This window comes from Pollachius pollachius (genome assembly GCF_949987615.1).
Source record: "Pollachius pollachius genome assembly, chromosome: 19".
NCBI lineage: Eukaryota > Metazoa > Chordata > Actinopteri > Gadiformes > Gadidae > Pollachius > Pollachius pollachius.
Window position 1 is genome coordinate 7,957,358 of NC_136952.1, and position 15,816 is coordinate 7,973,173.

Here is a 15,816-nt window from a genome sequence, read left to right on the forward strand (position 1 = left end):
TGACACAACCCTGGTTTCTTCCTCAGTTTGCTTTTAAATACAGGAGTCCATATGACGAAGCAAAAGATTATGTTATGTCCATGCCATCTTGGTATGAGTACCTCTTTGTATGCAGTTGATGTGATGGTTTTCTCTAAAACATGGCCTTTTGAACACGAGCAGTATTAGTCATTTTAATAGAACCATTGTGATCAACGGCTCTCTTTGGTCTCATCAAATGACATCATCATCCAATTTTATTCCAGCCAATTTAAACTATAATTTTCTTCCAGCCCTCTCAATGAAATAAGGCTGCATATGTTTGACATGACTTCATTGTTCACAGTAAGCAGGGTCAAAGTAAACGGACTGTTCCTCAACTGAAATCTGTAGTTTCAACTGTTGTTGTGCACGTGCAGACGACAGATGGGAAAACCGATTTGTGGGTGAACTTTGACTTGTGATACAGGATGTGTTGTTTGGGCATAATACGTGTATTTTGAATCTATGAGTTAAACCTATTTTATACAGTCAACAATTTCAACAGTTTCTTTTTAAATTTTAAACAACGTCTGAATTATTTTTGTGTTTGAAGATTACCATGTTATCAATTCCATGCGAATTCCACTTCACGAGATGACCATGTGAACAAGTTATAAAAAGTAACTATGTAGATACGGGGGGAGAGATCTAACGCCCCCTTCGGAGAGCGTGTGGGGCTACATGAATAAACCAATGAAAATGTACTTTTGGATAGGGGCAGAGCCGATTGGCATGGAATTTGACCAATGAGTTAGGGTATTTCCAGTTCAGTACAGCCAATCAGCGAGCATATACCGAAAATAGCACCTCCTCCTGTTCAGCACCCAAAGTCGAAGGATAGCTCTGGCCTTTCAATGGAGGAAAGTGCGAGATTTGTCCGTGTTATCTAATATAACATTTCTCTGTGCCCATATTTGTTTTGGAGCGATCGGAATAGTTTATGCTGAGGTGAATGACAAAAGTGGTGTCAAAAATGCGTAAGAATCAATGCTATCCAAGCAGGGAACCACCGAGAAAGGAATTATCGCCGCTCATCTGAGGCCAATCTCGATTATTTTTTTGTCAAATAAGGAAACATAACAAGGTAGCTAGCAAGCTAACGTTAGCTTAGTGGAGAGCTAGATTGTATAATCTCCCAGCATCCGAATACAGCCCAAGGACCGAGATTGGATCCACGCCGTGAAAAACCAACCAACAGGAAAACGTAAGTAGCCAGCAATTACGTTAGCGTCTTTAGCGCAGACGTTTGACAAGCTAGAAAATCATTGTGTTGGCCATTAGCTAGCGGTTAGCATTAGCAGCACAACAAGCTAACATTAGTACACTGGCAAACAACTAGGCCTTCCCGCAGAGGGACCAGTGTAATGAGACATTAAGTTGGGCATGTGTTCATTTGGTCCGTAAGCACAAACATCCGAGGTACATACATGCAGTGAATTATTTATTCGGCAATTGATTTAAAAAAAATAAATCTACATTTTACATGAAGGAGATCTGCACGATCTATCGACAACTTGGGGCAATGCGAGCTAGCCAATCATGAGTGAAGTGAAGCATTGAACACGTTGTCCTCCAGTGGTTAGTCTACTCCACTGAGCTGATATCGCCCTTGCTTATTCGGCTTCTTCCAGGTTAGCCGATGGCGTGCCTGACACATTTTACACTGTTTACGTTAATGTGGGAAGCCTTTTTTGGTTTTGTTATATAAATATAAGTTACGCAATCCGTCCACTGTTTGCAACGGGTTTATTCGGGATACCAAACCTGATCCATTGCTGATTAACGTTAGCTACCATGGAGGTTTTACTCTGCAGCTATGGTTGGGTGTTTGGGGAATTGACTGTGCAGTGTGCACCCTTTTGAGAGTACTTTCGTGATTAGGGCAATCAATACGTCTTTATTGGTTATTAGCCAGGCGCATGTTATTTATGTTAATTGGGTTTCTGATCAACAGCAGTGCTCCATATAAAATAAGTCAAGCAAATAGTTCACAATTCGTTTATGTTTTTAGGTCTAGGTCATCAGAGATTGAATCTCTTATCTTAGATGTATGAATAAGTTAGGCATTCAATGAGAGCCAATGTATTCTTATAACAATCGCTTTTAGGTGCGTCACAAGATATAGATTGTTTTGTGGTACAGCCACAGTAAAGGCCTTTAATGCAGCGTTATTCTCTTGGGAATCCGGAATAACGCTAGTCTTTATATTTAGGTGTGATCCAATTTGCATATGAAATCTCTACCCAGTTGTTTTCGAATAATATAATAACTAGCCCAGCGCATCATGCACAATTAATTATAAAGCCCAGTAACATATGAGTATGACATCGTCCTATTTGTAGTGTGCCCAGGTTATCCAAAGTATGACATCACCTGGAGTTTGACTTGTGTCTGCAGTAGAGATAAGAGGTTACTTAAACACTTATACACTGAGTCAGCAATCAGGGCCCAGCGATGGAAGGCAGGGAAATCATTATCAGCAGTGTAGTTACCTAAGGGCTGTCTTTAGTTTATACTGTGTATCTATTTATTTATTATTTATTTATTTTGTTTATTCATTATTAGGCTGAATATGGGTGAGTGTACATTTAAGTGGCTGGTGGAGGAGCTTCAGTCCTTAATCTGGGCTGCCGTGCATCAAACAAACACTGATTGTTTGAGCAGGTAAGGACAGCTGATAGCAAGGTGGACTTCCAAATGAAGAAACCCAAACAATCAAAGTTGAAAGAGTGTTTCAGTTCACAGAGGGGGCTGGTCAGTCGGCCGCCGTCACAGCTGAATGCCGATGTCAATACCCAGGTTACCCAAGATGGCTGCTGTATGTTCAGGGTTTCCCACAGAAAGAAGGTTGAAAGCAGCGGAGGTGGCAATCAATAATGACATGTCATTAGCCTTTCTGTTATTGTTAAAAGTGTGGGGCACAATAGAAGGGATGGGCAACATTTTTTTAATTTTACACCGTCCAGTTTTTCACGTGCTAACGGCCACCAAAAAATAGGAGTTTTAATCCCTGCATTTGTTTATGATCCAAATTAAGCTATTAACTTATTGTTGCAAAACATAAAATTTCTTTTTTACATTACACTAATGTCTGAACCTCATATTAGGGACATGTATATATTTCCGCAATAGGGCCTGCACATAAAAATGCATCATGGGATTTATTTCGTTTGCAGTACCATTTTGAGAAGACTCCAGAGTTGGAGTAATGCTGTTAAAATCCTAAATCAATGTAAATATACTATTACCTAGGCTAATTTTATGTCACAAAACACATACATCATAATTCAGTAAAGGGCATGTCAATGTACTGTATTGACTCGATGTGGGCCTTACCTGTTGGAATAACACCAAATAGGTATTTCTTGGTCATAATTTATGCTCTGTCATGGGCAATGTTTACAGAATCGCTTTAGATTGCACTTATCAACTCGCGGCCATCTTGGTTCTAAGCGCTAGCTGGATTCGGAGGCTACCTGGCTAGCGTCTGGAACCAAGATGGTCACTAAGTGAATGAGGCCCATTGCCTTTGCAGTTAGCTTTCTCTTGTTACTTCTATGACAATGTGACCATTTTGCTTATTGCAATATAAGTCCCATCACAGTGGTAAATAAATGATGGAACAGTATTTTCTTTAGGAGAACGTTGGTATCCAAAAAGAAACAAATCGGATCAGCAAGAGGACAGTATGTTGAGAGACATAAATAAGTGCCTCTGCCTTTTTCGGTGGAGATGGAGGAGAGGACGAGGACACGGCATGTACCGATTGAGATTGGTCAAACCGACTTTTGGAAGGCTAGATCTGTCCAAAATGGGCCTCACAGAGGACTAGATTTTATTATATTTTATTATATATTTTTATTGACGTGTCGATTATTATTATTATTAGTTTATTTGTCAGGGAGAATGCAGCGCACATTATTGCATACATAATTATCACAGTCAATGGCATAACAATGTGTGTAGATGTGTTGCATAGAAGGTTTCTAGCAAGTTGGCTAATTTGCAAGCCCAGTCCCTGGTCAGGCCTTTCTAAAACGGATAATCCAAATATAATTAAATAATAAAGAACTACAGAGTGTGAGTTACAGTCTTGCATTCTGAAGGAACAGTCGCTTTCAACGTAAATACACCTTATTAACCTGTATTTCTTAGTTCTATCATTGGTAGTTGAACTAGTAGTTCAAGTCTCCGGCGGCCGGACAACGGGTAACCTTTTGATCGGATAACCTGATAACATGAGTTGTAAGTCTTCTTTCTCAGTCTCTGTGGAGAGAGAAAAGTTGGATTCAAATATTTAGGCCATTTGTTATACAAATGAAACACGCACGCGCGCATTTTAGTTTTTGTTTGAATCGTTCATCACATGATCTTATACTCTGCTAGTTCCAATGCGAGGTAAATTATTTTGGTGGTGTAAATGGTAGTGTGCCCAGTCAATTAACATGGGTACTTTTGAAAAATATATTTTTTGCTACACTAAATCAATTGGCACAATTCGATTCACTACCATAACGGCATTATTGTTTATGCAAAAGCCATCGCTTTCTTGATTCAGTAGAGGGAGTTTAGCAGATCAATTTCCTATTCTTCTGTGTGTGTTTACTAGGGGTGGGGAAAAAAATCGATCCACATAAGACTCATTTTTCAAAAACAAACAGTACTTAGGTTTACCTGTTTGTGTTTACAGTATTGCAATCAGTGGATATAACTTTTTCAAATATATAAACCTATTTAAACGTATTCACTTAACTCTGCTTTCATGCCATCATTTGCCATACCGCCTTTCTGAGTGTACGCCTTAGGTAGAGCCGTACTTTTGAACCATATGTTCTGAATCGAGGGTACATTTTGAAACATGGCCCCCAAGAATTGAAATCTAATCATGCAATACAAAGAGATTCCCACCCTTGGCGCGGACTGAATAGCTTGTAGCTCTGTGGACTTTATGCCTTCTGACCCACACGGCTCTTCTATCGATGCTCACATGTTCCTGAGAGGGTGGAGGGGCTGTTGTGTAATAGCGAGCGCTGATGAGTTAATGTGTAAACATGGGCCATGGCATGATGGAAGCCACAAAGTCCTGCCTCCATGCATTGCCACACCCGTGAGAAACACAAGCTTGTTGTTCTGTGAGGGGCCAGAGCCTAGGATCTAAAAGCCGCCATCAACGAGGAAGAGGTCCCAGACAGTGTGAACCGCTCCTGTGTCGCTTGATTGGTTGTGTTATGCTCTGGCATCCACGTGTGTCTCAGGGAGAGGGGGTTGGTTTCGGCCTGTGGTCACTCTGTGGTCTCTTGCCGTTTTGAATGGGTTTAGTGATCGTGAGTCGCCTGGTTTCGGTCTGATGTCTCACTAGAGCTGGTTTCTGTTCTGTTTTCTGCCCTTGCAGAAAACAGATTACTGCCCTTGCTACTACTCTTTTCTCGCGCGCGCGCGCGTGTGTGTGTGTGTGTGTGACGTGTGTGTGACGTGTGTGTGACGTGTGTGTGACGTGTGTGATGTCAGCGCTGGATGACCAATACTTGCTAGGCAACGTCTGTGTGTTTTTTTATTTTTGGAAAGATTGCTCGACGACTGTATCTCCACGCACACATTTAATGATAATACTGTATTGACCCTACGGGAAAATGGGCGTTCACTTCCACTTCCTTTTCAATGGATCGATATTGGCAAGATGATACACCGCTGGTTAACCTACCCCACCCTCTCTCATTTATTTTAGATCGCTGTCTCCACCTAGTTCTACACGGACAATATATGCACACACACAGTACACCCCTAATTAGCCCAACAAAATGTACCCCAATTGAATTTGGTAATGACTTTGGAATGGAACCATTCAGCTAAAAATGGATTCGCCAATAACGGCCTGACCTTTTCCATTCCATGGCTCGGTTTCTCTAAAGTTAAGTTCAGCTCCTAGCACGAGAAGTAATTAAACAGATTATTGTTGCCTATAGCGTGGTCCGAATCTGGAGAGAGGTTGCGACATGGTTGCATTATTCATTTTATCAAGTAAATGTTCACACAGCCCTTTGTAAAGTGAGCCAAACTTAAACAATTTAACACATGTCGAACAGGTCATTTGGCAAATCCCCTTCTGGTTGAAGATGTAGAACGGTATCATAGCCTGCCAACACTCTGACCTAATGATTCCTACGATATATCAATCATTTACTTTATATAGAAGACTGTAAGAGCATTGGTTTCCGACCCACTTGATTTGCTTCCTATTGCAAAGTCAGGTTACATCCATGCCCTCATCTAGGACTGAACCTTACTCCACTTGGTAAGCAGACAGTCACGTCTTCCCAGGTGAGCACAGCAGGTTTCGTGGTTCCCTGTGCAGCACCAGTGTTCCTCCTCTCAAAACTAAAAAAGAGCCGTGGAGTTGCTCCAGTGTTAAAGTTCTGCATATAGCTCAGGTGTGATGTAAAGTCCTCTTTAATGTCGGCTCTCTTTTTTTAAGGACTGTGTTTAACTCGGTGGATTGGAAAAAAATAAATAATGAAAAAACAATGCAGTTAAAGCTTCCGTAAGTAACTTTTGGAAATCAAACCAGAATGAGCTATGATTTGAAAGAATCCAACAGAAAATTCCAGCCGGTCCTATTCCAAGCCTCCCTTCTAAGCCACTCCCCCAAAACACATGACTAGCTCATTAGCTTTATCAATAGGTCTGCCTAGGCTTTAGAAAGACTCCAACCGTACGCAATCAGTGCACAGGCATGAGTGTGCGTAGATAGTCTCGTAAATAAACAGGTAGACCTCATGACAGGCCTGCAGGAGACATGGATATGTTATTTTCCTTTTTTTTTGCCAAGCATTTGAATTATTGATCGCTGTCAGGATATCTAGAGAATTTCAACTAATTGGAAAAAATGCTTACCCTAGCTTTAAATGGAACCCTTCCCTTCTGGCACTTGAATTCCTCCATTTTTTTTGACAGTGAATCTTTATGCGGTATTTCGGTGACTTTCACTAAAATACTGCATCACTTTTCATAGTATTCGATAGACTGCTGAGACAGCAGTTGGATTGTCCTCTGGATGACTCTGCAATGTGTGTGATTATCACAACACAGAGTAAGGCAGCCCTATTGTTTAAATAAAACAACCCGGCACCCAACCAAAAACAAAAGTTTTTCCACACGCCACAGCAGAGCAGTGGTATAAATAGATCCGATCAGGATGCCTCTAGCTAACGGCTATCAGTGCTTGACGGCTAGATGTTTGCTGATGGACAGGAAGCAGGAAGAGAGGTCGGTCAAACGTGAACTAAGTGGCTGTCCTCCACCCCACCCTGGGCATGAAATCCAAACCAGCACAGGGGCTATTTATAGAGTGTCTTTCTCACACTCATAGGCTGGCTACCGAGTTGACACAAATACACCCTTGCCTCTACCACACACACGCTAACATGCTTGCATACATGCGGGTCATGCCAGCACATCCATGCACATTTAGCTGAAGGGAGCCTGAGTCAATACTGGCACATACCAGCCTTTTTTTGGGCACATGCCCCAGCTGCGTTGGCATTTTTGTGCTTATGGTTTTATGTACCGTCCCTGGCCCAGTTGACAAGGACAGGTGATTTCCCCCCCCCCCCTCCCCCCCCCGCCTCCACCTGGACCTTTCTGTTGGCAGACGGACAGACACCATTCGCTCGTCACGCCCTAGGCTAGGGTGAATCGTTTCTGCTGACCAGGCATCAGAACCAGAGGAATTTCAGTGGTTGCATTAGTGTGCTTTGGGTCGGTTTTTTTGCCCTTCTTAACCGGTTCCCTGGACTCTTTGAGTTACCGGCATGACACTGTCATGTGGAAGCCAGTATACTTTTGACGGGCAATCGCAATGACAGACTTGCACAGGCAAGAAGCTCCATTCAAAAGGCTGACTAGACCCCACATGTTGGCATTAAGGATTATGCTTGACAACACTTAACATCATTTTCAGTTGCACAGCTTCATACTCGTATTGTAGGCGTAACCTACGTCTCAGGCCTAGGAAAAGGTGTGTGTGTGGTGTGTCTTTCTTCTCAGGTGTGCACTGTAATCCTGATCTGCTGAGGATCCTCTGCTATCTTTATCGTTGCTGTGACCTCTCAAAGTGTCATCAACCATGAAGTTATTATAAGCGCGGCTCCCCTTAAGTCCAGGCGCTAAGCTGCTCCTTGCTGGCTTTTTTTTATTATTCCCTTTTATGTTTCCGGTGTTTTGCCCACTTATTGTCTGAGTGTACTGATGATACAAACGTGTTCCATGTTGTTTTTAAATGGATGTATTTCCGGTTGCTTTGTTGGAACAGAGAAGATCTGCTCTTTCTGCTGAGACGCTTTAAGGGACAGTACTTTATTGTCTGTTACACAAGGGTTACAGAAAACTTTCTTTGACATGGCCCCAGTCACAAATAAACATGTATGAATGTTTATTTGTGACTGGAGCCATGTCAAAGAAAGTTTTCTGTAACCCTTGTGTAACAGACAATAAAGTATTATCTTATCTTATATTTTGGTCATTTAAAATAAGTAATATAAACAAATCGGTAGGTTGAATAAATCAAAGCAGCTTTGATTCCAAACAAAACTGAGTCAACCTATTGGTGCAGCAGCGTATGGATTATTGTAAAGTAAATATCCCTGAGTTAAAGGTCTGGATCGACCCAGAAGGTAGCACGGTACCGCTGATGGCCTGATAATCGTCGTTAAACCTGCCCCCCCTTGCCTTGTCTCCCTCCCAGCTGTAAGCAGCCATGGGTGCGTTCCTAGACAAGCCGAAGACGGAGAAGCACAGTGCCCACGGCGAGGGCAACGGCTTGCGCTACGGCCTGAGCTCCATGCAGGGCTGGCGGGTAGAGATGGAGGACGCCCACACGGCCGTGGTGGGCCTGCCGCACGGACTCACCGACTGGTCCTTCTTCGCCGTGTACGACGGGCACGCCGGCTCCCGCGTGGCCAACTACTGCTCGGGCCACCTGCTGGAGCACATCCTCTCGGGCGGCGGCGGCGCCGACTTCGGCTCGGGCAGCGCGGCGGCGGTGGAGGGCGTGAAGGACGGCATCCGCTCGGGCTTCCTGAAGATCGACGAGTACATGCGCAGCTTCTCGGACCTGCGGCAGGGCCTGGACCGGAGCGGGTCCACGGCGGTGGGCGTGCTGCTCAGCCCCACGCACCTCTACTTCATCAACTGCGGCGACTCGCGCGCCGTGCTGTGCCGCGGCGGCCGGGTGGGCTTCTCCACGCAAGACCACAAGCCGTGCAACCCGCGCGAGAAGGAGCGCATCCAGAACGCCGGTGGCTCGGTCATGATCCAGCGGGTGAACGGCTCGCTGGCGGTGTCGCGGGCGCTGGGCGACTACGACTACAAGTGCGTGGACGGCAAGGGGCCCACGGAGCAGCTGGTCAGCCCCGAACCGGAGGTGTGCGTGATGGAGCGGGCGGCGGAGGGCGACGAGTTTGTGGTGCTGGCGTGCGACGGCATCTGGGACGTCATGTCCAACGAGGAGCTGTGCGAGTTTGTGCGCTCGCGGCTACAGGTGTGCGAGGACCTGGAGAAGGTCTGCAACGCCGTGGTGGACACCTGCCTGCACAAGGTGAGGCGGGAGGCGCGCGGGCACGCACACACATGCTAACGTACCGTTTTTTTGACGGAAGTCCTGGAAATGTCACGATTGTCTGCTTGGTTTTGTTTAAATGTTGAGGGACGTATGGTGACCTGCTGACCTTACCGTGTTCGGTCTTTAGTTGAAGTCATATTACCTTCAATAGGAGACCCTAAACTTCTTTCTTTTTAGGAAACAAACCTTAACGAGATAATGATTTGGGGATTTAATATGAGAAAGAATAGATCCTTTCAAATCATCCTAGGACAAACAGTCCTACTTGTGGCACTCGTAACACTAATTATTGGTCTGCCACTTTTTATACCAGAGCACGTAGACCAAGATCATAGTCCAACGTGTGTTATCTTGTCCTATCGTCTACTACCCTGGTAAATGAAAAGATAACGCCCGTTATGAGGGCCACCTCTGGGTTCGTCCTACGATGAGGCCTCTGGTAAAAACAGGTCTATTGGCAAGGCATCTAAAGCATTCTCATCGCCATGACGGAGGGGTTACCAGCCAAAACATTGTAAACAACACGCCCCCGCCCATGACGAGGATCGAGTTTAAGTGATGGCTTTGTGTCAACCAACCCACGAGGCTGAAGGTCAATGCCGCGGTCTGACGTTAAGACTTGGTGAGGGATGGGGAACTGAAACCTTTCACCTGGGAGCAGCTCCTTCTTTGATTTCAAATAAGTCAAACTAGTTGTGATACTTATGATGGAAAAAAAATCTGTTTTTGTTTCTTTTTCTTTGCTCTGACTGCAAGAAAAGGTGCCAGGGAAAGCGTCAATCGTGACGGAGGAATATGTAAACTGTAAGCGTAGCTTTGAAAGCGGAAGAAGAAATGGTTCTCTGCTTTCAGGAGAAAAATGACCATGTTGGAAAGGCCCACCCGTTTGTAACGCCCTGTTCTCCCCCTCCTCCCTCCGCCTAGGGGAGCAGAGACAACATGAGCGTGGTGCTGGTGAGCCTACCGGGCGCGCCCAAGGTGACCGAAGAGGCCCTGAAGAAGGAGGAGGACCTGGACAAATACTTGGAGTCGCGGGTTGAGGGTGAGTATGGACTGCGTCCTACTACCCCGATACCGCAGATTACCCTCCTAGTTGTAACCGTAGTTTCCAGAAGAGTCTCCTTATATGACAATAAATTGGCGTAGATGGCGTTTATTTATTTTGCATGGCACTCTTGTGTTTCTCATGCGTACGTGTGTGTGTGTGTGTGTGTTTGTTCCGGGGGTCCAGAGCTGCTGGGACGCTTCGGGGACGAGGGGGTCCCAGACCTGGTGTCTGTACTGCGGAGTATCGCCACGGAGACCGTCCCCAACCTCCCGCCTGGTGGAGGCCTGGCCAGCAAGTAAATAACAAACAGACACACACACTGAGACACACACACTGAGACACACATACACTCTCTCTACGCTCAGGAATCTGAGACGATGAAGAAGAGGGAGTCGTCTTTATATTAACACTAAACCTTGTTTGTTTGCGTGTCAACAGACGGAGTGTAATCGAGGCCATGTACACCAAGCTGAACCCCCACAGGGAAGAGGAAGGGGTGAGTTCATCCCTTTGACCTCTCACCCTCTTTGACCATTCATCCTATCTCTTAGCCACACCCCCAGCCCCCACCCCCCGGGCTTCATAAGCTGCATAAATAAGAGCTAGCCTGCTTTAGTGTAGATTCAGAAGAACGCTCCTCTAAAGTTTATTCTGACTAATATATGTTGTGTGTGTGTGTGTGTGTGTGTGTGTGTGTGTGTGTGTGTGTGTGCGTGTATGAAGAGGCGCTCGGACGAATGAGTGTATCTGGTGTCGACGGCCAGTTGGAGGTTTGTTTCGGGCGGACGAAAAATGGCAATCACTGTCGGTTGAGACACATTTGGACACATTTCTGACATTTGTCTGCAAACTCTTTTGATTGAGCATGCCAATTCTGCGGTTACAATCAGCAAGCTTTTCAGCCCCCTCTCCGACCAATGACGTGTTTGTAGCGTTGATAAAGAATAAACAAGTATCAACATCTGTGAAAATTCACTGCGGTTTCATGGGGCTGTCTCTCCCTGAATTCCTTTGCTATTCGGTATACGGTAGACTCAAGGAAAGGATTGTGCTTAAGATCTCTGCAAGGGCTGTTAAGAGGATAGGTCGCTTTTGTTTGTTTTTTTCCCGTGTGCGTCTTTGTGTTAGTGATGATAATCTTGGGAGACAGGGTCTCTTTATCGCATAGTAATACGGGTGCAACGGTCCCTTTCTTTTCTCCTGCGTGGTCAACATCTCTGCTCCGTGGTCACATTTTTCTTGCGAGGGAAAGATTTTGCCACCCTGGTGTCAACCCTGCTGTCGTCACAGCAGGCGGGCTTGTGTCTTCTGCTCCGAGTCTTGCGTTCGCAAAACCGCCTACACGTGGTTGCTGCAGTGCTTGTTAGGTGTGTGCGTGTGTGTGTGTGTGTGTGCGCGAGTGTGTGTGTGTGTGTGTGTGTGTGTGTGTGTGTGTGTGTGTGTGTGTGTGTGTGTGTGTGTGTCTTTGTGCGCATGGCTTTTGTGGCCACGTGCACAGTCTGACCGTGGCGTGTCGCCCCAGGCCTCTGCGGGCCGAGGCAGTGCTGGAGAGGAGGAGTTGGATGAAGAGGAGGAGAGTGCGGAGGGTGGAGGAAGAGGAGGAGGAGGCGGCGGTGGCTCTGGAGGAGGCACGGCGGCCCACCTGCTGGAGGCCCTGCGGCAGTTCCGCCTGCACCACCGGGGGCAGTACCGCGCCGTGCTCGAGGACTCCCTGTCCTCCTACCTCGTGCAGGGAGAAGACTCTGGCTCGGGCCCGGGGGCCCCCAAGGAGGGACAGTCTTTGGACGCAGCACGTCAGCGAGACCCGGCTGCCTCCCCTCCCTCCCTCCCCTCGCCCCCGCCCTCCCCCGCCGAGCCCGAGGCCGGCCCAGACGCCACCGGCCCGCCGAGCTTTCCCTCTGTCTGACCCCCCCCTCTCCACCCGCTCTACTGCCACAGCTCCTTCCTGCTCTTGAACAACCCTGTGCCACCCCCCCCGTACCCTGTCACGACAACCTCCTGACCACGGGGCACGTGTCAGGGCCACACTGCCCTCTCCTCCTGCTCCTCCTTCTCCTCCTCCTCCTCCTCCTCCTCCTGCCATCCTTAGCGCGGCTGACTCCCCTCAGGGTAGAACCACAGCCGGTCCGTCGTCCTCTGGCACGTCTTCGGCGCCCCCCCCCCCCCCCCGCCGGGCTTTGAATCTCCTCTAGCCCTTTACCGCTTCAATATACTAACCACCACCGCTCAACACCCTGCCCAATCCTGCCTTCCTCCCCACGAACCGCACCACCACCACCAACGCAGAACATCAGCAGCAGCAGCAGCAGTATCAGACAGTAGGGCCCAGACGGGGGGGGGGGGGGAAGAAAGAGACTCAGCCTTCAGTTCGCCGCTGTGCTGCTGTCAGACGTCCTCCCAAGCATGGGCTTGAATGTGCGCCTGTGTACGTCTGTGGCTGTCTGCGTGGAGAGCGGTGTGGGGGAGATGGGAGTGGGGGGGGACAGTGTGGGACCTTCTGGTAGCAAAAGCACAAAAACCAACCAAACCATGTGATTTGTATTTTCTAGTCCAGGCTACGTTGAGGACTGCACTTTCACAGGTCATCCGCTCCCCACCTTTATAGTGTTCCCCCGCATAAAAGTATATCTCCCACATCTCTTCCTGAACTCCCCTCCCCCCCAGCCTTTATACGAACCATTTCCCTATCACAATACTACAGGACATTTTAAACCAGACGGAATACCTCTTCTTAGGAGCCTTGCTAGTGCTTTCTTTCTTGTTCTTCGATTTTTTTTCTTTTTTTAAAACAAAGGCTCACATGTTACCTGTCAGCTGGGGTCTGCTTACTAGCGTCATATAGATTGTATAATGCACTAATACTGACAACACGGCGATGCACAAATGCTGAATCGCTGGACCAGCCGTGGAAAAAAAGTTCCTGAAGTCAGAATTGGGTACAGACAGACTTCAGACAAGAAAATTTAAAAAAAAATTGTAATGGTAGGGAGAAAGGGTGTGGAGTATGGCCTCTATTAATACCCCCCACCTGCTAGAATTGGAAATGCATACACTTGCAATTACTTCTACTCGATCTAAAGCTTCACTGTACGTGGACAAGTATACGAATAAAAGCTCTTCGTACGTGTGTCTGTCTGATTGTAAATGTTTGTGTGCTGTTTTGGGGCCAAGAGCCAAAAGCGTTTCCTCCCACGTAAAAGCGAGCTAACAAATGAATACGATTTTTTGGACGAAACAAATAATAAATAAAAGAATCATTGTTTCACGTGACTGACTTTTTGTACCTCAACACTTATTTCCCTGTGAAAACGTCCTCTCTTGTGTTGCTGTAGCTTAATTTGTAGGGCAGTGCCTGTCGCGAAAGTTCAGGGTATCCATTCCCCCACGCAGTAACATTAACAAAACAAAAACAACATTCACTGGTCATGTCAAGTACTGTCTGAAATCCCCCCCCCCCGATAAATGCATTAAGACGTGCGGCTTGGCATCCTGTTGGTCGAGGGTCAGAGTTAATGCTTGTGTTGTGCGCGGCCACCACTAGGCTGTTATTCTCCTGCCAGGTGAGCTGTCCCAGGTAGTGCATGTGTTGGGAGGGGGGATTTATACAGGGGGCATTTAAATGGATGTACTCCTTGGCAGGAGTGAACGAAACCCCTCCCTTCTCTCGTGCAGGTCTCTTTCTCTTTTCCTCTCTAACTCTTGTGAACCTCTCGGATGTAGAGAAGGGAAAGCGGAGCGCACGCCGTGAGAAACACGGTCAGTGTAAACCCGGGTCGCAAGCTGTTGTACAGAAGTGCAGTACCGCGTTTTCGAAAGAAAAATCTGAACACCTCTCTCTTCCTCCCGCCCCTGTGCTCTTCTCTCCCCTCAGAGTGCCGGTGACCTGGAGGATCCCTGGTAGCCATGGTAACGACCCCTGCCCCCCACCTCCCCCCCCCCCTCCCATGTCTCCTCCCAGTGATCAGTGCAGCCGTCGATTTGGAGGAGTTACCCAATGGTTTTTATTTTTTTTTTATTTTTTGGGGGGCCATGGCTCCTCCCCTTTGAAAGAAGGCGTGCAAAGTGCTGGGAGAGCTGGGGGCGAAACGCGTGTGTGTGTCTGGCAACGAGGATGACGACGACGAAGACGAGGATGAAAACGACTACTACACATACACACACACACATACTACACACCTACACACACATGCACACACACACATGCACCGATCACCCCCCCCCCTCCCCACCCTGCCTGAGGAATCTACAGAAATATTAAGAAATTAAGGACTGATCGTATTGGTAGACATGATTTTTATTTTTCATTGAGGGTTATTTTTTTTTCAGTGTTTATCTTTGTTTTGTTTTTTTTGGAATGTTGACATTGATCACCTGACTTCAAAAGGATTATGAGGACCTATTGTGTTGTGCGTGTGTTTATGTGTGTGTGCGCGTGTGTGTGTGTGTGTGTGTACGCATGTGCGTGCGCACGTGAGTGTAACAATGTCTTGCAGAGGGGCCGAGGCGAGAAGACGTCAGACAAAAGACTGGGCAATATTTCTCCTCTCACGGCCTTGTTTAGTGTGCTCCTGGTTCAGAGTCCTGCAAACCTCCCCCCCCCCCCCCCCCCCCCCTCTCTTGGAACACACATACACGCACTCATACAGACACACTGCAGCACCCAGTAGTATCCTTACTTGGCGTCCCAAATTTTCACCTTATTCAAACTGGTGTTAACAGGAGAGGGTTGTGAAACGTTTCTGTGTGGGTGTGTGTTCCCCCCCCCCCTCCCTAATAAGAATAAGAAAAATACGAATGTTGTCCCAAGAGTTGAGCTAATTGCTGTGCTCGTTGTTTAGAGTGACTCAGAACCCCTCCCCTCCTAAGAGCAGGACAACTGGCCGCTTCACACACACACACACACACACACACACCACCAATACCATTAGCAGCTCCCTGGCCGTACAGTGGTGGTGTGGGCCTGTGCCTCTCACCTGCTCACCTGGCCTCTGTCACCCCCTCCCCCTTGCGGCAGACCCCAGCTACCCTCCATGTCTAACACAGTTTTTAACCCCCTCCTCTGGTTCTCAGACTGCATTGGTAATGTTTGTATTTTGCCGTTGTTTGATTGCACTCACATTTGATTACAGAA

General features: G+C 47.0%; 1 protein-coding gene across 5 annotated transcripts in view; it reads left to right on the plus strand.

Moving 5' to 3' along the window:
- Positions 1-851: 851 nt before the first annotated feature.
- The window catches only part of ppm1bb (protein phosphatase, Mg2+/Mn2+ dependent, 1Bb), a 14,996-nt gene continuing 31 nt past the window's right edge, over positions 852-15,816 (plus strand). The window contains exons 1-7 of one of the 5 annotated variants that reach the window (XM_079756904.1): positions 852-1,225; positions 8,762-9,613; positions 10,562-10,679; positions 10,869-10,980; positions 11,124-11,181; positions 11,409-11,455; positions 14,557-15,816. The exon at positions 14,557-15,816 is cut by the window's right edge and continues 31 nt beyond it. In XM_079756904.1, coding sequence (XP_079613030.1) covers positions 8,774-9,613; positions 10,562-10,679; positions 10,869-10,980; positions 11,124-11,181; positions 11,409-11,426 — 1,146 coding nt within the window. In that variant the 5' untranslated portion in view covers positions 852-1,225; positions 8,762-8,773 and the 3' untranslated portion in view covers positions 11,427-11,455; positions 14,557-15,816. The other 4 variants (XM_079756903.1, XM_079756901.1, XM_079756900.1 and 1 more) reach the window with 4 other exon arrangements.